Genomic DNA, 22,677 nt, shown 5'->3' with positions numbered 1-22,677 from the left:
TCTGGTCGGGGGCCTGACGTCAATGCAGGCCTCTGGTCGGGGGCCTGACGTCAATGCAGGCCTCTGGTCGGGGGCCTGACGTCAATGCAGGCCTCTGGTCGGGGGCATGGTAAAGGCTTTGGTGTTACTATAGGGAACTGAATGTGTTTAGCCTCACCCACCCTCATGTGGACATCTCTGCAGTACCCGGCACAGTGAGGTCCAGATGCACATGGCTGTTCTTGTTTTTGAATCTCTGCTCATTGAAGTGAATGGTGCTGAACATGGTGGAGCTGCAATACCAGGCACAGACACATACTTACGGCTGTCACTTTGTGGGCTGCTAACCCTTTGCTGTTTGCAGGTTTCCCAGGGGTAGGACCTCTGCAGTTATCCATTGATGGGCTGTGCTAAAAATGTAATATCTCACATAATCCTGTAAATTCTGAAACCGCTTCTTCTTTCCTGCCCTTCGATACATATAATACGTGTGTGTTTATTGCTTCGCCTTTTATCCACAGGTGAAAGTAGTGAAGTTTTCCTACATGTGGACCATCAGTAACTTCAGTTTTTGTCGAGAGGAAATGGGCGAAGTGTTAAAAAGTTCTACTTTTTCATCGGGGCCAAATGATAAAATGAAATGGTGAGAACGAGCCGTATGCGCTGCACTCTGATGGTAGAAACAATGTCCAAAACTCCCATCTGAACTGACCGATCTCTCGTCTTACCCCTCCAGGTGCTTAAGAGTTAACCCAAAAGGACTGGATGACGAGAGCAAGGATTACCTGTCCTTGTACCTGCTGCTCGTCAGCTGTCCGAAGAGTGAAGTTCGAGCAAAATTTAAGTTCTCTCTGTTAAATGTGCGGCGGGAGGAGACAAAAGCCATGGGTGAGTCCTGGTTGTTCAGTGGATTTATTCAAGTGTTTTCCAGGAATTATGTGTGGATGACCCATCCTCAGGGTCCGACTACCAGCGCCCGTGGTGCTTGGCTGGATTCTGCAGCCTCTTCATTAGTATACCAGCCACAGCACAATGCAATGTATAGTGGCTGTGCTTGGTAATGCTGGTCATTCCCATTGACTTGCATAGGACTGAGCAGCACTAAGGCCTTAGAGGTTAAAGGGGTTATCCAAGACTATAAAAATCCCCCCATATGCCGGGTCCCCCTCACAATGAATATACTTACCCCGCTCCCCTCCTGGTCCCCACACGCCGCTGCTGCTTCTCCCCGTGCACGGATGAAAACATCCTGTGTTGGGGGGGAAGGGGAGTAGCCAATGACAGGCGGTGACGGGGACGTGCCTCCCTAGCGTCACCCAGTATATTCATTGTGAGGGGCCCGGCATATGGGGGAGCATTTTATAGTCTTAATTAACCCCTTTAAGTCTGTAGGTCTATCCATCCTCTGGTGCGGTCCTTGATTTGTACAACAGCAAAAAAACCTGTGTTGTTGAGTAGGACCCAGTGCAAAAAATTCAGAGCATGGAGAATATTTTTCAGGAAGAGAGAAGCAGGTTTCAGATCTCATTTTAAGAGGCCTTTTGGGAAATTAAAATCAATCCAATCAGTGTTGCTAGTGTTAGATTATTGTGTAGAGACACCCCCCCCCCCCCCCTCGACAAGAGGAATGGTAACGCCCAGTGTCAGCTCATTCATAAGTTTCCAGGAGGAATAATGGGACACAATGCAGAATTCAAAATAGATGCTCCAGAAGTGTTATTTTATGAAAAATACAAGTATTTACTAAAGCAGACATGACAGGAGAGGTGACAGCCCCTCTTTAAAGATAACCTCTGTCCGTATCCCCCCCCCCCCCCCCACACACACACAGAATCTCCTTCTATGAGCCAGACGGTGGAGTCCCCTGCAAAACATCCCTTTAGAGAAGGGGTTGTCGTCTCATCATTAAAGGGGTTCTCCGGGCATTTTAGGTAATCGGTACTTTGTAGTGTCCTGTGGAAGGAAGAATATTTGCTTAGTACTTACCCCTCCCTCACTCTGCCGATGCCGCCCTCTCCGCTGCACTCACACAGGCCGCGGGCTCTTCCGCTCTGGGTCCCGTATGGAATAGTAAATGCAGCTGAACAGGAAGAAAAGGCCAACCATCCGGTCAGGACCCGGGAAGAAGAGCCCGCCGCCTGCGTGAGTGCAAGGGAGGAGGGAGCGGTAAGTACTACACCAACAGTCTTCCTTCCACTAATTAGTACAAAGTAGTGATTACCTCAAATGCCTGGAGAACCTCTTTAAATCTCTTCTTCGCTCCATGTATTTTTCTGATATTTTTGCTCTGACGTGCTTTATGTTTTGATGTTACGCAGAGAGTCAGAGGGCATACCGGTTTGTCCAGGGTAAAGACTGGGGCTTCAAAAAATTCATCCGGCGAGACTTCCTACTCGATGAAGCAAATGGTCTCCTGCCAGATGATAAACTCACGTTGTTCTGTGAGGTGAGTGGAATTATTTTATTTTATTTTAGTTCTATTTTCGCTTTTAGTTATGTGGTTGATTTTTATTTTTATTAATTCTTTTAAAGACCAGGAAGCTTCTTGAGAATTGTGGATATTGTTCCTCTAAACAGCAGAAGTCGTCGTAACTTCATGAGTTAAAGGGGCTTTTCCATCCCAAAAGGATTTTCTTTTTAACTCAGATTTTTTTTTTTTTTAGAATGTTTTACTTATTCATTTCGGCAGCACTATGCCATTGTGATTAGATACAAAATTACTTTCCTCTGTAGCAGTCAGCACAGAGATATAAAACTCCTATGTCGATAGGTAATCCATTGTCAGTTTACTGCTGCTGTGACTGGACCGTGTTGTCTGCGGGGTAATCCTCATGATAATGGTAGGCGTAGAATTGGGATGACAGTACGAAAGCTCTATTGTTCTCTTGATAGGCCTAGGTAAATATGGCCACAGAAGAGCATTGCATTGATCAGTGTAATGTGTGATTCTCTCTATGGTCACAGTGATGGTCTGACTGAGACAGTTAAAGGGGTTGTCCCATGAAAAATATTCTACAGTTTTCAAACCAGCACCTGGATCTGAATACTTTTGTAATTGCATGTAATTAAAAATTTAGCATAGCCACTGAGCTGTTCAATAATTTGCATCTGTATAGCGCCACCTGCTGTTTGTTCTTTTCTCATTTCTTTGACCTGCTCTGAGATGGCCGCACATGCTCAGTTTCATCCTTCAACTGCCTCCTGAGCTGTGATAGGTAGAGCATGGACACGCCCCTGAGCTGTAATAGGGAGCGCTGAGACACGCCCCCTGAGCTGCAGCAGAAAGGACACTCCCCTTGAGCTGCCAGTTTGATATAAATCTTGCAGAGCAATGACTGGGAAGATCTCTGGACCCTTGTGAGGTACTGGGCTGGTTCTAGCTTTGTTAGAAGACATTGTAATGTTCTATAGGATGTCAGATTTTTATTTTTTACATTAGTCATGGGATAACCCTTTAAGTCCAAACTGAATGAAGGAGGTAAAGAGCCAGGAAAGGAAGTAGGATTGGTAGCAGTTCACAATGAAGGTCCAGATGGATGTCACCCGTTGGGAGCGTGTCCCTGAATAGTCTACAACATACAATCAATGCTGCCAGTGACTGTGCAGGGACACCCCCCGAACTGGTGGCCAGGGGATAAATTGTCTTAATGGGACAAGGAAGAAAGCTACTAATTAATGTGGAGCCTCGTAACACTAATCTTAAAAATTAATTTTAATTTTCTTTGGATAAATTTGCCAGAATTGATTCTCCGTTGCCATCTGTAGGCTGTATTTATAGTTGTATTTGGGAGATAAGTGGTGCACTGCAGCTGCTTATCCTCATCCCCCTGTTGAAATAAACATGCATGTTTATGGGCTAATAAGCGTTCGGACGACCTCTGTGTGGGTACCGGAAATTTTACAGTAAGCCCAGATTTACCCTGGCACTGGAGGGGTTAACATCACCTGTGTCGGTGAAAGGGTTAAAGCTTGACGATGGGTTTGTCTTGCCTCGTCGTAGCATGTGCTGTGCTGGTAATTACCTAGTAAAGGTCCGCGAGGATGCCACTCTGCCCGTTGTTAGCAAAGCAATTTGTGAGTTTCATAAAGCAATGGAGTGCAGAAGGTCAGAGCCCGGGAGCGGGCGCTCGGCGCGTCGTCACGCGCTTCAGCGCTGGCCCGGCTCGTGAATGTGTTAACCGCCAGTACACTTCCTATGATCTGCGTCTTCCTCGAATATATGTAAAACTGGCAAGATTGCAACTTAATTATATGATATTATGGCGTGCAAGGGAATAATTTATAGGCATCCCCCGAGACCACATGGTGCAAATAGCGCACATCCCATTTCCATTTCGACGAGTGAAATGAGCTGTAGAAGGAATCTGTTCTGAATACAATTATGTGGCTGACAAAAGACGACGCAGCAACTGTCTGCTCTCCGGACGAGCAGAGTCTGAGCCGACTGCTGCGCCCCTCCGCTTAATGGCCCAACCAATTGGTAATTCGGGTAATCGTTTGGATGTCATTAGAGAGAGCGGGCATTTGTGGGGGTTTTATCGAGTGCATTATTCTGTGTATTAAAATAACATTACATATGGAGAGAATGCGGCAGGCTCTGCGCACCAAACACGCGTTTCATTACAGCACATTACAGAGGAGCTGTCGTCTCTCCTGACATTCTCCATGCGATAACAACTCTTATGGCTCCGTGCTGCCGCGCTGTTCCTTTATTATTCCTACTAGAAGTTATGAATGAATTGCTAACAGTTTGCAATAAAGGTCCAGGTGGGTGTTATCAAATGGATGTCTGAAGACTGGCAGACTGTGCAGGGACACACCACCAACTGGTAACACCCATCTGGACCTTCATTGTAAACTGCTAGCAATTCATTCAATACAAGTCTGGAGAGGGGACAGCTCCTCTTTAAAGGCACAGTAACCCTTTTATTCACATTTGTAATGTTTACTTTATCATTATAATGTGTATTATCAGGTTTATCATTCTTTATTGTTTAGATGATTGTTTTTATGTTTATTACTACCATTATTATTATTATTATTATTAGGCTTATTTACTGTTATTGTTGAAATTATTATTTGTAGTTTTTTGCTAGGTTTATTGTTATTATTTATGTTTATTATAGTTAGGTTTTTAGATTATTATTTATTATTATTAGATATGTTTTATTTACAGTATTTGTCTGTCTTTGGGAAGGGGGGGGGGGAACATTTTGAAGTGCCCTGTTAGTTTCAATCCCCTTGTAGCAGATTTGTGGTGCAGCTCTGCCGCAAGCTACAATACAAGACATGTGGATGAAGTTTTGAAATTTGTATCTGAAAAAATTTGTGGAAAACATACATGTTGATTTAAATATATATTGTGTAATAGTTCTATTACCCTGAGTTGTGGCTGCAGAGTGAATTGAACGCCGGTTATTAAGGTTACAGCTGACAAAGCTAGAACCTGCCCCGCACCTCACATGGATCCAGAGATCTCCCCATTCATTGCTTCAATTGCTCTGTTAGATTCTCTTCATAGTGGCAGCTCATGGAGTGTGTCCTTTCAGTTGTAACTGTCTCTCTATCACAGCTCAGGGGGTGTGTCCTTTCAGTTGTAACTGTCTCTCTATCACAGCTCAGGGGGTGTGTCCTTTCAGTTGTAACTGTCTCTCTATCACAGCTCAGGGGGGGTGTCCTTTCAGTTGTAACTGTCTCTCTATCACAGCTCAGGGGGTGTGTCCTTTCAGTTGTAACTGTCTCTCTATCACAGCTCAGGGAGTGTGTCCTTTCAGTTGTAACTGTCTCTATCACAGCTCAGGGGGTGTGTCCTTTCAGTTGTAACTGTCTCTATCACAGCTCAGGGGGTGTGTCCTTTCAGTTGTAGCTGTCTCTCTATCACAGCTCAGGGGGTGTGTCCTTTCAGTTGTAGCTGTCTCTCTATCACAGCTCAGGGGGTGTGTCCTTTCAGTTGTAACTGTCTCTCTATCACAGCTCAGGGGACGTGTCCTTTCAGTTGTAGCCGTCTCTCACAGCTCAGGGGGCGTGTCCTTTCAGTTGTAGCCATCTCTCTATCACAGCTCAGGGTGTGTGTCCTTTCTGCTACAGCTCTCTTCCTGTAACTGTCACAGCTTCTAGCAGTACATTCGGCTGGTGGCAGTTGAAGAATTAAACTGAGCATGTGTGACCACCTCAGTAGGTGGACATGATTGTTATTATACAGAATGAGCACCAGGAGGCGGCATTATAATGAAGTAAGGAGAATTTATCTCAACTGGGGCATTTTTGTAACAGAAAGTCAGTTACAAAAGTCACTAGTTTCTCATATGGAATTAGGCTACTTTCACACTGGCGTTTTGGTTTCCGTTTGTGAGATCCGTTCAGGGCTCCTCTCACACGCGGTCCAAAACGGATCAGTTTTGCCCTTAATGCATTAAGGATCCGCTCAGTTTGCCTCTGTTCCTCTCTGGAGGCTGCTTGCAGCGTTTTGCTGTCCGCCTGACGATGCGGAGGCAAACGGATCCGTCCTCTCACACAATGTTAGTCAATAGGGACGGATCCGTTTTCACTGACGCAATATTGCACAATAGAAAACGGATCCGTCCCCCATTGACTTTCAATGGTGTTCAAGACGGATCCGTTTTGGCAATGTTACAGATAATACAAACGGATCCATGCGGTTGTAATATCTGAACGGATCCGTCTGTGCAGATCCATGACGGATCCGCGCCAGACGCGAGTGTGAAAGTAGCCTAATGACCATGTCATGGTGGCACAACCATTTTCCGGCACTTGCATGATAGAAATGTGGCCGTTTCCTCGTCCATCCTGATCGCACCCCTTTCCGCCCCCAGGTGAGCGTAGTTCAGGATTCTGTGAACATATCGGGACAGTCCAGCACAAACAACCTGAAAGTGCCGGAGTGCCGCCTGGCAGAGGACATGGGCTATCTGTGGGAGAGCAGCCGGTTCACAGACTGCAGTCTGTACGTGGGCGGCCAGGAGTTTAAAGCTCACAAATCCATCCTTGCAGGTAACGTCTCGCCCCCTCCGCCTCCTCTTCTGCCGTCCGCTCCCGGAGAAGAGCGGCTGTCTGACCACGTGTCTCTTCTCTTGCAGCTCGATCCCCGGTTTTCAATGCAATGTTCGAACACGAGATGGAAGAGAGCAAGAAGGTATTACTGTCCAGAGCCGGGAGCCTGGAGATAAATCAGTCCCCTAACTGCGCCGGGTTTTATTCTCTAATATTTCACTTTGGGACAAAAGAGAAAAAATTCCATTTTTTTTTTTTTGTCGTTATTTACTGCCGCGCTTCTGCCGTTATTTTTACTGCATCTCTGGACAGCGCCAGGCGCTTCCCTTGTTTCTGTGACAGGATTGTACACGGCCATGGTTTCATGGAGGTGATATGTTTATGGAGACATGGCGGTGGTATTTATGTAGTGCCGTGCACTCTCCTTAAAGGAGTTTTCCAGGTATTGACTATTGATGACCGATTTCTCAGGACAGGTAATCAATATCTGATTGGTGGAGGCCAGACACCCGGCACCCACCGCTGAAGAAGCTGTGGCGCTTCGGTGAGCACAGCGCTGTCCATTGGGTAGTGGCAGTGCCTGGTATTGCAGCTCAGCCCCATTCACTTGAATAGGCCATGTGACCCATCATTGTGATGCCACTGGCCTAGCAAGAGGCTGCAGCGCTCACCGGAGCACCATGGTCTCTTCAAACAGCTGATCGGCGGCGGTGACGGTAGTTGGATCTTCACTGATCTGATATTGATGACCAAGTCTGAGGATAGGTCATCCGTGTTACACCTGGACAACCCCTTTAACCACAAGATAGGTGACAAACGTATGATTGGGGTCCCCAACTGATCATGAGAAAGGGGTCCCTGAGTCTCCTGTGTGAAAGGAAAGGTAGTGCACATGAGTGATCATCGCTCCATTGACTTCTATGGGATTGCTGAGTACAGCGCTTGGCCATCTCCCATAGAAGTGTATGGAAGAGTGGTCAACCATGTGCACTACCTCTCCGTTTACTCAAGGGACTTGGGGACCCCCCCCCTTTCTTGGGTCAATGTGGGTCCCATCATACATTTATTACCTATCCTGAGGATAGTTGCCAACAGTCCCAAATTTGTTGGGATTGTCCCTAATTTCTAGAGACTATCTTGTCAAATTTGGGTGTTTCCTAGCCAAAATCAGTGGCCTTATGTAAGCTCTACCTAGAAGAGGGCGTTCAAAGGGTTTGGGGCTTAAATGTCCCGGATTTGATATTAATGTTGTTAATGGCGAAACCCCTTTATGTAATGGTGATTGCAGAGTTTGGAAAACCCATTTTCAAGTACTTTTAAAGGGGTTTTCCGGGATTTTAATATTAAAGAGGACTTTTCACCTGGAAAAACATTGTGAACTAAGTATCCTGCCATATACAGCGGCGCCCGGGATCTCACTGCACTTACTATTATCCCTGGGCGCCGCTCCGTTTCCCCGTTATGTCCTCCGGTATGTTCGGGGACTTGGTTATAGTAGGCGGAGACTTAGGGGACTTGGTTATAGTAGGAGGAGACTGCCCTTGTTCTGCTGGGCGTCTCCTCCTCCTAGGCTGTAGCGCTGGCCAATCGCATCGCAGAGCTCACAGCCTGGGAGGTTTTTTTTTCTCCCAGGCTGTGAGCGCTGTGCTGCGATTGGCCAGCGCTACAGCCTAGGAGAAGGAGACGCCCAGCAGAACAAGGGCAGACTCCGCCTACTATAACCAAGTCCCCAAACATACCGGAGGACATAACGGGAGAACGGAGCGGCGCCCTGGGATAATAGTAAGTGCAGTGAGATCCCTGGGCGCCGCTGTATATGTCAGGATACTTAGTTCACAATGTTTTTCCAGGTAAAAGGTCCCCTTTAATGACCCATCCTCAGGATAGGTCATCAATATCCGATTGGTACCCCCGCCGATCAGCTGGTTAAAGAGGAGGGCGTGCTCCGTGCGAGCGCAGCCCTCCCTTCATTGTTTACCTGCTCGCCGTCGACATCGCAGCGGTGATCAGTGTAATTACAAGGCGTCCCATTCACTTCTATGGACGGCTCGGTAGTATTCAAGTGTATAGGAACGAGCTGTCCCATAGAAGTAAATGGGGACGGCCTGTAATTACACTGCTCACCGCTGCTATGTCAATAATGGAGGAAAGGCTGCACTCACACGAGTGAAGTCTTCCCTTCAAACAGCTGATCGGCGGGGTGTGCCGGGTGTCGGACCCCACCGATCTAGTAGTGATGACCTATCCTGAGGATGGGTCATCAATAAATCCCAGAAAACCTCTTTAAGGAATTCTGATGTAACTAGGAGGAGCCAGCACACCTGTTGATCTCAGTAGGTACGGTGTAATACTCCATTTCTCCTGTTGTGGTGCCGCAGGATCCCCTGAGATCACAGCCGATCACTGGGGGATCTCCACCATGTGCATAGCCCTACTATCCCTTTAATACTGCACAGAGCAAAAATGTTGGTGCCTGTGGCTCAGATCTGATGGTTTTGGACCAATTAAGGTCTTTTCAGTCAGTTATTTCTGGATAAATTCCAGTGTAATGTTTTGGCTTTATGTAAATAAACCCTAATCCCTGCAAAATGAAACATTCTACAACCTTCTCCATTATCATTTCCTTTCAGCCTTCAATATCCCTGCTTGCTATCCGTGAATGGAAACCTCCCTGTTTACATTCAATACTTCTCACAGCTGAGATTTTGCTACTATTGTATCCAAGCTGATACATTTTGCTTGCCCTGATACATCGGAGCAAACTACGGATAGCAGCGGTGTCTAGTCTTGATACATTTATATAAAACTCCCAGCTGTCAGAAATGCAGAATTGGGTTAGTACTGGACTTGTACCCTCCAGATCAGCGGCCCTCCAGCTGTTGTAAAACTACAACTCCCACCATGCCCTGCTGTAGGCTGACGGCTGTTGGCTGTCCGGGCATGCTGGGAGCATGAAAACAAACATCATATTTTAAACAGCAATTGTGGCAGAAAAGGGAGAGGCGCTCATAGGGTAATAGTTTCAGGGTAGATGGTTGATGGAGAAAAATCTAATCGGGTATGCTCACCTTTTCGTGTTGTGCATGCATAGGTATGATCAAAAGGTGGTCGGTTCTGCCCGTACCGTTCACTTCTTGTTTGGAGGGTTGCCAGTCCTCTAGAGGAGCGATGGAGAAACAATGTCGGGGTGTGCAGTGGTAAGGATCCACTGTTTTCCGGTACTTCTTGGCGCAAAGACACGACCTCAAGAGGTTATGAATAAATCCTTGATTGTTCGTATATAGTGGTGACAACGCGTTTCGGAGTTGAAGACACTCCTTTTTCAAGTCTAAAAAGTAGTCAAGTTCCATAAAAAATAGAATGAAATAAGGTGCATGGGTGGGTAAAAGAGTGGGAACATAAATTCCGGGCCAGGGATAGCATACAATATGTCTTCAACTCCGAAACGCGTTGTCACCACTATATACGAGCAATCGAGGATTTATTCATAACCTCTTGAGGTCGTACCGGAAAACAGTGGGCCCTTACCACCGCACACCCCGACATTGTTTCTCCATATTTTAAACAGGCTGCGCTCTCCATAAATCATCCATTAAGCTGTATAGCTAATGCACATCTCCGCCATGTCTCTGTTAGTAAATTCCCCAGGAGATGATGATTCTGGAGTATCTTTTTTCTCAATGCCATTCCTCTGTTACTCCTCCTGAATATTTACCATTCCCACTGTCTGTCAGCACTGATTGGATGGTGTCAGAATGTGTAGGGACGACCCCCCCCCCCCCCCAACTAGTAACACCCCCAGCTGTCAATGTATTCCAATAACAAACCTAACAGTGGCCGAATCGCCCATCTCTCCGGGACTCCATGAAGAGCGCGGGGCAGCTCACTAGGCAAATTCCCTATCCATTCTGTAATATGGGAAAGATGAGTGGCGCCCCCTGCTGGAGATGTATTGGATCCCAGAGAGATGCAGCCGTTACTGACCGGATCCCTAACCTGCGACGGTACATTACTGACCTCCATAGCTGCCAGCAGGGCATAATGGGAGTAATGCCCATGGTACAATTTGGCGTCTGTTGTACGTTGCTCTTGTTCGGAACTTGTCTGTTTTTTAATGTTTTTTATTTTTTTTCTAATTTTTGGAGTTTTTTTTTTTTGTTTGTTTTTTTTTTTTTTTGGTACAGAACAGAGTAGACATTCACGACATGGAACCAGAAGTGTTTAAGGAAATGATGGGATACATCTACACCGGAAAGGCTCCTAATTTAGAGAAGATGGCTGATAACTTGTTGGCAGCAGCAGATAAAGTAAGTCAATTTGCCAATTAAAAGTGTCTGTAGTTTTCACACGTTTGCTAATCTGACTGTGAACGTCTTCCTACAGGATCATTGACAAGTCAGGGTTGCAATCCATATAATGTGCCATTTCTTAAAGGGGAATTTCTTTATTTTTTTTCAAAATTTTCCCCTCCAGGTTTTCCAACGGCCTGACCTTAGGATAAACAATTAGGTTTCATTCAGACGACCGCATGAATGAGTCTGCATCCGTTCCGCAATTTTTTCATTTCCGCATAAGCCCCGCGTGCTGTCCGCATCTGTTGTTCCGTTCTGCAGCCCTGCAAAAAATATATAGCATGTCCTATTCTTGTCCGCTGTTGTGGACAAGAATAGTCATTTTCTATCATAGTGCCGGCCATGTGCGGTCGGCAAAATGCAGAACGCACAGGGGCCGGTATCCATGTTTTGCGCATCCGCAGTTTGCAGACCACAAAGCACTACGGCCGTCTGAATGAGCCCTTAATATTATATCGGGGACGGGGAGTATCTCGCAGCACTTCTGAGCAGACCAGGCACAGCGCCATGCTTTTAGCAGTGGTTGTGCCTGGTACTGCAGTTCATTCCCTTTCATGTGAATGGGACAAGCCACGACCCCTTCACGCTGCTAATCAGTGGGGGTGCCCCAAGATCTAATATTAATGACCTATCCTAAGGGCAGCCCATCAGCTTTAAAGAACTGGATGGTAGCAGGAGGTACGCCGTCCACAAGGTAAGCTCCTTACTTTGGCAGAGTTCAGACGCTGCCGATTTGCAATGCGACTTCCACACGGCAATGAATCCAGTACAATAAATGTGGATGAGGTGTTCCAAACCCCCAGCTGCGAAAAAACAAGTGCACTTTTGGGTACAATTTTGGGGAAGGGTGGAGTCTGACAAATGAATAGAAGCACCCCTGAGCTCAAACACCCTGACAGTCTCTGCGGCTTCAGCCTGTAGTATAGATTGATAGATGCAAGGAATTCTCTCCATGCCGGTCTCCAGCAGATTCAGACTGCGCCTGCAGATGACAGCGTTGTATTATGGAATTGTTAATTAAGCAAGGCTAATATTTTCTGAAAAGCAAAATGTCATCCTTCATATAGGAGATTTCTGTAATTGATTTGATGATGGATTAAGGTTCAGCGATCTGTAATATACGTGGAACTTACTGCTTCAATGTACCTTTGGTATACATGCTTTCCTAGGGGTTGTTTTGGTGACCTATTAGGGTCCCTGCTCATGTACCTTCACGTGACTAGTCTTAGTGATGTGCAAAAACATAGTTAAATGGCAACTTACTTTTCACGCAACTTTGCATAAATCAATAGTAAAGGTGACAATAAGAAACTTTGTAATATAGGTTAAAGGGGAAAAAAGCCTCTTCCTCCTCCACCCTCTCCCTCTGTATAGACTTGGGCAGCATGTAATCTGATCCTTTACTGAGCTTTCCGTCTCAGAGAACGTTAGTGTAGGATGGGGGAGTAAAGGGGCTAATAAGTGGAAAAAGAGGCATTTTCTTTGATAAGATATATTACAAAGTTTGTTATAGTCACTTTTGCAATTGATTTCTGCAAAGTTGCATAAAAAGTTAGTGACCTGTCAAAGGCTGTTTTTATTCCCATTTTATGTGAACAAGGCATAATTATTATATTCTGGAAAGTTCTGCAACTTTCAGATACATTGATTCACCTTTACTAATGTGAGTGCACCTAGATTCCAAAATGTGGCTCATTAAAGGGGGTTCTCCGGGTTCAGAGTTGAACCTGGACATAAGCTCTCCTTCACTTATTTAGCCTGTATGAGTGGAGCATCGGAGCATTTCTACCTCTGATGCTCCCTCTTACACTGTTCTGCATAGCACAGGACAATGGTTGTTTGTTTACTGCCAATGAAGTACCTGGTTTTTTATCAGTATGCTAGGCAGAGGCTTCCACCTAGCAGTGATCCTGGTGATGTCTTCTCATGGGTATGCTAGGCAGAGGCTTCCACCTAGCAGTGATCCCGGTGATGTCTTCTCATGGGTATGCTAGGCAGAGGCTTCCACCTAGCAGTGATCCCGGTGATGTCTTCTCATGGGTATGCTAGGCAGAGGCTTCCACCTAGCAGTGATCCGGTGATGTATTCTCATGGGTATACTAGGCAGAGGCTTCCACCTAGCAGTGATCACGGTGATGTCTTCTCATGGGTATGCTAGGCAGAGGCTTCCACCTGGCAGTGATCCCGGTGCTTTCTTCTCATGGGTATGCTAGGCAGAGGCTTGCACCTAGCAGTGATCCCGGTGATGTCTTCTCATGGGTATGCTAGGCAGAGGCTTGCACCTAGAAGTGATCCCGGTGATGTCTTCTCATGGGTATGCTAGGCAGAGGCTTGCACCTAGAAGTGATCCCGGTGATGTCTTCTCATGGGTATGCTAGGCAGAGGCTTGCACCTAGAAGTGATCCGGTGATGTCTTCTCAGGGGTATGCTAGGCAGAGGCTTGCACCTAGCAGTGATCCCGGTGATGTCTTCTCATGGGTATGCTAAGCAGAGGCTTGCACTTAGCAGTGATCCCGGTGATGTCTTCTCATGGGTATGCTAGGCAGAGGCTTCCACCTGGTAGTGATCCCGGTGATGTCTTCTCATGGGTATGCTAGGCAGAGGCTTCCGTCTTGCAGTGATCCTGGTGATGTCTTCTCATGGTTATGCTAGGCAGAGGCTTCCGCCTTGCAGTGATCCCAGTGATTCACTAGCACTAATGGGCGGTCCTAAGCACTGCCCTGGCCTGTAAAACAGCCTAGGGCAACTCTAAAGACCACCAATTTGTGCCGATGACATCACCGAGCTCACTGCTAGGTGGAAGCCTCTGCATACCCATGAAAAGCCTGGTATGTCACCGGTTTGTGAAGAAAAAGCCCTCGCCCTGTGTGATGCAGGGCAAGGGGGGCATCAGAGCTAGAAGTGCTCCAATGCTCCACTCATACAGGCTAAATGAGTAAAGGTATGTCCGGTTCAGCTCTGAACCTGGACAACCCCTTTAAGGTTTAGACAAATTATCTGCACCTAGCTTGACAAAGAGGCTTTACAGGAAAGGGGTGTATCCGAAGTTGCAGCATTTAGCGCCAAAATAGCTCCACAATTTTGCAGTAGAATTCGGTCTGAGCCGACCGATGGTCGGTATAAGTGTCTGTCCCTGCACCACATTTGTCATCCAGTCTGAGCCCCCGCGCTGAATCTAGTGCAGGTCTAGACCACCCGTAAGTTTACACCGGACTAGTAAATCTGCCCCATTGCGTTTTACCTCCATTTTCATGATCTCTTCTTGCTGTCAGTGAAAAATTCTTGTTTACATTCAAAGGCTGAAAACCTAAATGAATCGCTAAAACGACAGATCAGGATAGGGCGGCAATTCAAAAACATCACTGCAATCAGGATGTGGCCAATTCACTATATAGTTAAAAAGTAGCAAAATACTGAAAGATACATTTAGAGGCCACTGGTTCATGTCGCTCACGGTGCTGCCTCACAATCCACGTATTCCTCCGATAACCAGATGACTGCTGTACATTGCAGAGTCAAGTGTCCTTAGTTAATTAGCCCTACATGCTCCCTGTCCTTCTCTTGGCTGTGTGTCCGTGATTTTTTTATTTAATTTTTTTAGGCTGGTGGTTCTTGACTAGATTATTTTGGTGTTAATTTCCATCATTTTACAGCTCACGGTAAATGCTGGTAATGAGTTCTTATCAGTATATGGAGTTATAGACAGGCATCACTTATAATCTTTATCATTCATTAGGGTTTTCCAATTTGTCCGTAAAAAATGTCTGTGATTTTGGGTTAACTAAGAATATTTCTGGGTGGCAACCCTGGTTAGGTGGTGTGCTAGCCAGATTTATAAACCTCCAGTGTAAATAGTGCTCTACCATTGGTAGCGGTACCTGTCGACTAGCGAGGTATTACCCGGTTGATCGGCTTACTCATGGCTTTCCCATGTGTCAAGCTGCGCATGCGCTGTGATAAACAAACTGAGACTATCAGACGGTGAAGTTGCTAGGATACTGCGCCTTAGCAGAACAGAGCCTTCAGCTTCTGGATGTAATTAAAGGGTTTTTCCTGGAGTTTGATACTGGTGACCTATCTTCAGGATAGGTCATTGATATCTGATTGTCCGACGCCGCCACCCTGGCTGAAACAGCTTTTTGAAGAGGCTGTGGAACTGTACGATGCGTCCTCTTCACACAGCGCCACACATCGTATAGTGGGCGTGCTTGGTATTGCAGCCCAGGCCCATTTATTTGAAGTGACCGATGAACCTGACGTCACTGGCCAAGAAGAGGCTTCAGAACAGCCGATCAGCAGTCGGACCCCCACCGATCGGATATTGATGACCTATACTGAGGTCTTGTAAAACTCCTTTATGGATTTTTTTAGTCCACTGTCTATGCCCCCTTTTCCACTTCACATCACATTAAAAAAAAATTTTTTTATGACTTGTAACATGTCTTGTCGTTATTTGTCAGTATGCTTTAGAACGGCTAAAAGTCCTATGTGAAGAGGCCCTATGCAATAGCCTGTCAGTGGAGAATGTCGCCGACGTCCTTATCCTCGCAGATTTGCACAGCGCAGAACAGCTGAAAGCACAAGCAATAGACTTCATTAACAGGCAAGTGCCACGCGCCAAGCACTGCGGACCTCGTTCATCAAAGAACTGGCCTTGTCCACCAGATCCGCTGGTCACAGGGCGGCTTTCATCTGGAACTTTGCACCCCTGTTTTTTCATGATGTGGACAAAAATCTCTGCTTATTATTATTATTATTTCTTATGTGCTCTTTTCAGATGTAGTGTTCTCCGGCAGTTGGGCTGCAAGGACGGCAAAAACTGGAACGGCAGGTAAGTGCTGGTTTTTATTACTACTATAGGTTGGCCATGTTGGCCGGGGGAAGCTAGCTCCATGTTCACATTCCACCTGGTGCTGATGGAAGTCCATTCACTCCAGTGTGTCGGGGACCCTGTTTCCCTGATTGCTGATTGGCAGGTTTATCTCCCCATTATTCTGGAACGAACATATCTTGGGGGGGGAGGGGGGTCATTCATACCGCTGGACTCTTACCGCTCACCCCACAGTTTAACCCGTTTCTCAGAGAAAGCAACATATGGACCCTGACAGGTTCTCTTTTAAGTTTAGTTTCACATTGTGGTAGAGGGATTCATCCTTTTAACCCTTCTTTAATGTGCCTATTGATGGTTTTTCAGGGTTTGACCATTGGATGAGGGCAGCTGGTTCTTGGTTTAGCACGGTTACGGCCTTTCTGTTTGTTCCCTGCCTGGTTTGCCGATCTGCCACACTTTCCGCCTGCTCCTCCCATCAAACAGTCTTATAGGCGTCTTGCACTGAATACAAGGTTACCTTGATCCCGTCCACTTTCAGGACATGTGAGGGCTTGGTCTGCAGAAGAAGTAGTGGGGGGAGGGCACCTTCTGCAGCCAGTTGCCTTACAGAAAGTCAGATCTGATCTGAGGTTCGTGAGGAAGAAGGGGCACAGTCTGATCTTCTGAGATACATCATCTTTGTATATTTAATACAGTTGTGATTGTGTTCTAAGACAAGATAGGAAGACATGAAAGAGAATTTGGGGATTTTTATAGTATTTTTTTTTTTTTTACAATTTCCGTTCTTTTTTTTTTTCCAGTCAAGCTATGGACGTAATGGAGACAGACGGCTGGAAATCCATGATCCAATCCCATCCACACCTAGTAGCAGAAGCCTTCCGAGCACTCGCATGCGCACAGTGTCTGCCTTTTGGATTTCCAAGGAAACGGCTAAAGCTGTCTTAAGAGTCGCCCGCGAAGCTTTGTCCCACCTGTCAAGGACTTTTACAGTCAGTGTTCCGAACTGTTTCACCTACCACACAAGCCGAAGCTTTTATTTTTTTTTATTTTTTTTTGTTCGTTCTGTTTCTTCCCCGCTCTGGTTGCGCACGCACAAGACTGAGGACCTATCTAACATTTGCTTTGCAGATGGATGACGTCATCGAATCCACAGCTTTAAATTCAACAGGTTGTTCTCGTATTCACTAAATTGCCTTAAATTATCAAATCCGGACTCGGTTGTAAAGTTTGCCAGTTGTTCCGTTGTATCGTTACTTTTATTATGTTGTTTTTTTGTTTTTTTTAAACAAACCGTGCCTTGTCATGTGACCAGGCTATGTGGGATTGCACTAGAGTCATATTACCGTAATAATTATATCGGCATTATTTGTTTTGGAAGGATGAGTTTCGGCTGTTTTTGTCTTGGTCGTTAGAGGGTGGATGTTTAATAGGTTCGTCCATTTCCGTACTGAAAAGGGATTTGGCCCATAAACGTCCGAAGACCTATCAACTTGAAAGTGCAATTGGTGGCGGTTCTGACCACCGGGAGCCCAACCGATCCCAAGAAGTGAATGGGCCATTTCCATAGCTCCTCTTGGCTCAAGTGGAGTTTGACTGCTCGTGCACCCTGCCGCTTGCTCAACAGGCGCCCCATTCTTGGGACTGGTGACCCCCCCCCCCCCCTAATAAATGCACCGTACAAGACCTTCTTACAGGTGAGAAGAGGCAGGATGCTGACACAGTCCAGACACCAGCTTATTTTGGGGTTGTCATCACCCAATAAAAAGATTTAAAAAAAATAAATAAAATCGAATCCATCTCAATCAGTAGTTTCCCGCCACGGGTTGTCAGATGGTTCCTGTAGATGAGGCCTCCAAACCATGTGTGGCGTATATAGCATCACCCCGTTACATGACATAATGTGTTAGTCACTGAGACGCCCCCTGCTGCTCCGTTCAGCCATGCCTTTTTCTTAGCCAGAAGGTTGGCCACCAGTGAGGTTGTCCAGACCCAAATGGCTTTTCTCTTAGGTGAGATTCCGATGGTGGAATTTCAAAAAATTGAAAAATCGCACTAAGCTACGCCCTATTACACCCCTAAACTCCACTCCCACTTGACCTTCAAATCCGCACTCTCAGCTTAGCATTGCTGCCTACCCCGCTCCCCTGTGAAACTGAACCTGCTGCGCAGGCGGTAAATCTGTGGCTTGTGGCCAGTAGGGGGACCCCTGATTTCGGATTTGCACGGTGGTAAAGTCCACCACGGTGTCCTGATTGTAATTGGTTATTAGGCATTTTTCTAGGGATATTATATTTTACGACTTGACCTAAAGGGATCCAGGATTAGAAAAAGGGTCTGCATCTTTCCCAGCAACAGCGCCAATCCGGGTCTATGGGCTGTGTCCGGTATTGCAGCATTCGCTCGAGTGGGGCTGAGCTGTTATCAATCGCTTCGCCCTTGGACAAATGTTTCTGGGGGGAAAAAATTTCATTTACTGGTGATATTATATTTTTTATTTTTCGGAAACTTGGCTTCCTATTTTACAAAAAAAACTGCGTCACTACAGCCCCAAATTAGTTTTGTTTAGAAGAAGAGAGAGAATGCTTAAAGGGGTTCTCCTGGCTTTTAATATTGATGACCTATTCTTAGGATAGGTCAGCAATATCAGATCGGCGGGGGTCCGACACCCGGCACCCCCGCCGATCCGCTGTATGAGGAGACTGCAGTAGCGGACAGGAAGAGAGACTGGCACATGCGGACTGCGCGCACCGTCTCCTCATACAGCGGATCGGCGGGGTGCCGGGTGTCGGACCCCCACGATCACATATTGATGACCCATCCTGTGAATAGGTCATTAATTAATATTAAAGGCCTGGACAACCCCTTTAAAGAGCACCTGTCTGCAGGATCGACACTAATAAACTAGACATGCTACCTGGTAGGGTTGATCCTGCTGATTAAAACGATAATTGTTTTTATTTTTATGCAAATTAGGGCTTTAGAGCACTTAGGGGCGCGGGCACTGGAAAGCTGAAGTGCACTGAGGAGCTAGGCCACGCCCCTTGATGCAGCAAAGCCTCTAATTTTTTATAAAGAATGCAAGTGTTTTCTTAAATGTTTTTTTTTGTTTGTTTTTTTTTTTATTCCTGGGAACACCTCACTCCGTTTTCATAAGACAGGTACCATTTTACTCAGCAGGATCAACCCTACCAGACAGTGTGTCTTATTCATTAGGGTTGACGCTGCTGCCTGAAGGCGTTTATCTTAAGAAGAGCAAATGTGTGCATAAATACTCCTGACAGGTCAACACGACACGACGATTTTTGGGTTGTCGTAGGTGCAATAAGCTGGCCCGTTCCTTGACCCCCCCCCACCCCGAGTTGGAAAGAATCATAAAGGGATTGTCTTTTTGTAGTTTGTTTACAGTCTCCGCTTCATTTCAGGGTTTCATTTCTGTACATTTTCTACCCCATCCCAAACGTGACCAGTAGCGATGACCATGGGCCGGGTTCACTTTAATTATGCACTTTAGAAAAAAAAAAAAAGTTGACGGAAGTTTTTCAATTTCAATAAAAAATTCTATTTTCTGTGCAATATCATTTGGGGGATTTAGTCGCAGTTTTATTAGTCTGTAGACCAGGTCATTGTACTTCAGTCCTGTACGGTAGGTATTCAGAGTCTTCAGCGGACAGGATGATCACATAGTTGGTAGAATTGTGTTTTGCTTTTTTTGTTTTTTGTTTTTGTTCTTTTTAAGTTTAAAGTCATTTTCAGCTTTTATAAATTCTTCTGCCAATTAAAGGGGTTTTCCACAATTTTGAGCTGGATTTAAGCTTCGTCGAGTCTCCACTGGATGTGACCTATACAGGAACATCCAAGCAGCAAATGTGGAGAACCCCTTTAAGTGCTGGGTAGAGACTGAGGCTTCATTAAAGAGGTGTTCCTATCTTAAGATGTTAGTCCCTTTTGGCTTTTCTCCTGGTCACCTGATGGACAGGGAGACACCGTGAAGGAGCCGCATCGCCCCTTCAGTCTACACGTGTTCTAATGATTGCCAATGGTCTCGCCATGCAACACGCAACATGCTGCCCCAAAAAAATCCAGGCGTGTTGGCTTTTGTGTCGCAGGTCGCGCGTGACTTTTACTCCATTGACTTTATTGTAAGTAAATACGTTTAAACGGATCCCTAGCTGCAAACACTAGTGACCTGTGACAGATCGCTCCCACTGTGTACTGGCCACAGGAAACTAGCAACATTTTGAATGCAGCTCTCGATGTGACTGGAGTATAGGACGTTATAATGTATAGTATTGGCAAAGTGAGTGTGTTCACGCTTATCTATGGAAATTTGCTGTTTGATATCCATTTAACCTTTTGAGTATATCAAATTTTGCTCAAAAGTAGATTTTGATTTTATTTTATTTTTTAAACAAAAAAAAAAACAAAACATAATACATTTGGAGAATTATCCTGATGAAGTTATAGTGCTCTGTTATTTCACTGCTCCCACGCAGGCATGTGTAAACATTGTAGCCACCACTAGGGGGACAATATGTATACATGGAGCTGCATAGAGGGCTCCCCCTAGTGGTGACAACAGGCAGCTTAGGTTTTTACAGGTTGAAGTAACAAATCATTGCAGCTCATTGCTTACTCTTGTATTATTATCCAGGCTGCTCATTTCTTATAGGAAATAGTCCCCTTAGGTGACCTTAAGTATGGCGGGCGATGGATGGTTGTCGGAGACAGTGTAAAAAAAGGAATGGACGGGGGGGTCAGTATGGACATGGAGCTCCCTGTGTAGGGGACAGGTGCTGATTGCAGTCAAATCCGATAAACAGAAAAATATGTTTCAAATCTGTAATTTGCAGGAAAACGTGTCAGATCTGCTTTTTTTCTCCTTTTGTGTGATATGTTCTTCTCCGTTGACCTTTTTATCATCTTGTAGGTAACAAGCTGCGATAAATAACACGTTGTGTTTCAATACATAAGCCTTGGTTGAACAGTCAGGTAGACCTCCCCTTACAGTATATACTATCAGATACAAGGTTAGTATGTATCATCATACATTGCATTGTATCTGCTTACAAGGGCAACTTATTGATCATCAGCTGTTACCAGCGGATGTTGGGAATTGTAGTCTCAAAAAGAACTGAAGAAAAAACTAAAAAAACACCACTGGCTTTCACTATGAAATTAAAGGGGACCCATTAAAGAGACCCATGGGTGAATGAATTATAAAATTATAATTTCTATGTCTTCTATGAAAATGCCATTAATATTTGAAATGACCACCCTTGGATTGCATTATGTTTTCCTTTTATTTTAAATGTGTGCTGAATAACTTCTTAATATATCTTTTTAATGGTTTGAGTTGATGTTTTGTGATACAGAGCCCCAAATCCCATGGATAGACCTAATTAAATGATACAGTACATTTAAGTCTGGCTGCAGCCACCACTAGAGGGAGCTCCAGGGCTTACTGCAGACTGTTTATGCAGTGAACTCGGTAGCAAGACTCCCTCTAGTGGTGGATGGCAGCATTGCATCATTTAACTCTATGCAGGGGTTTTTGGAGTTCTGTATCAGAAAAAGAGAGCACTGAGCGCCGTGAAGATGTGTTAATCATCACAGATGGGCTTTGTTTATGCATCACTTTATATTTATGGAGAGAGAGTTCCCCCAAATGGCCTAATATTCCTCTTTAACTGCTCAATTTAGCATATTTTTTTTTATTTTTTATTATTTCTCCGCTGATTAAAAACACTTAGGACGTCAACCAAATCCATTACATTGAAGGAAACTGTTAATTTATGATGCAGATAAGGGGGATATTTTTAGGTTATAATATGTACATTTTTATTTTTTTTGGGTGGGGGGGGGGGGGGGTTGTCGGGATGTTATTTGGTCCTGGCCAAATTGAATTAGTAAAAACCTTGTTCTAAAGGTGCTTTAAAGCTCCCTTCTTCGGTATGACACAGAGCCTGGTGTGATAAATGCATCGAAGAAAACAATTCTATTTCAGGTTGCTTTGAAATACTTGAAATAAGGTTAAAAAAAAAAAAGTCTATTTTCATCGTCTGTTATTTTCAACTTAAAGAAAAAAACAAACACATTTTGTACCAAAAATGTCAAACACTGTGCTGTATGTAAATGTGTAATTGTAGAGGTCGGCTGCATTAAAAATGACGCCTGTGACTTAACATATTATTGACTTGTAAAATAACATTTGAAGTCTTATGTTGGCTGTTTGGAAAATGTAAAACTCATTATTGTCCTTTCACCCGCGTGGACTGTTTTTTCCCCCCCTTGGTTCATCTCATCAAAACGGATTTATATCGGGAGCATTATGAAAGCTATCATTTAATGGGGGGAGGGGGTGACGGGGGGGATCTCAGGACCAGCGGGCAAATGTAAGTTGCTTCTGTACAGGATTTAATGACCCATTGGGGCAGATTTACTAATCTATTTATTTGACTCACTTACGGTATATAGCGCTGACATATTCTGCAGTGCTGTACAGAC

The 22,677-nt window shown here is 45.2% G+C and overlaps 1 protein-coding gene across 1 annotated transcript in view; it reads left to right on the top strand.

The window, feature by feature from the left end:
- The window catches only part of LOC122944995 (speckle-type POZ protein-like A), a 28,121-nt gene extending 5,688 nt beyond the window's left edge, over positions 1 to 22,433 (top strand). Inside the window, exons 2-10 of the mRNA XM_044303769.1 lie at positions 501 to 622; positions 716 to 867; positions 2,298 to 2,425; positions 6,813 to 6,990; positions 7,077 to 7,132; positions 11,175 to 11,297; positions 15,803 to 15,945; positions 16,120 to 16,173; positions 16,974 to 22,433. Coding sequence (XP_044159704.1) covers positions 501 to 622; positions 716 to 867; positions 2,298 to 2,425; positions 6,813 to 6,990; positions 7,077 to 7,132; positions 11,175 to 11,297; positions 15,803 to 15,945; positions 16,120 to 16,173; positions 16,974 to 17,118 — 1,101 coding nt within the window. The 3' untranslated portion in view covers positions 17,119 to 22,433. The remainder of the gene's footprint in view (positions 1 to 500; positions 623 to 715; positions 868 to 2,297; positions 2,426 to 6,812; positions 6,991 to 7,076; positions 7,133 to 11,174; positions 11,298 to 15,802; positions 15,946 to 16,119; positions 16,174 to 16,973) is intronic.
- The last annotated feature ends 244 nt before the right edge of the window (positions 22,434 to 22,677 follow it).

Source organism: Bufo gargarizans, chromosome 8 (assembly GCF_014858855.1).
Source record: "Bufo gargarizans isolate SCDJY-AF-19 chromosome 8, ASM1485885v1, whole genome shotgun sequence".
Taxonomy (NCBI): Eukaryota; Metazoa; Chordata; class Amphibia; order Anura; family Bufonidae; genus Bufo; species Bufo gargarizans.
Note: the sequence above shows the minus strand (reverse complement) of the source record. Positions and strands in the feature narration are given on the sequence as shown.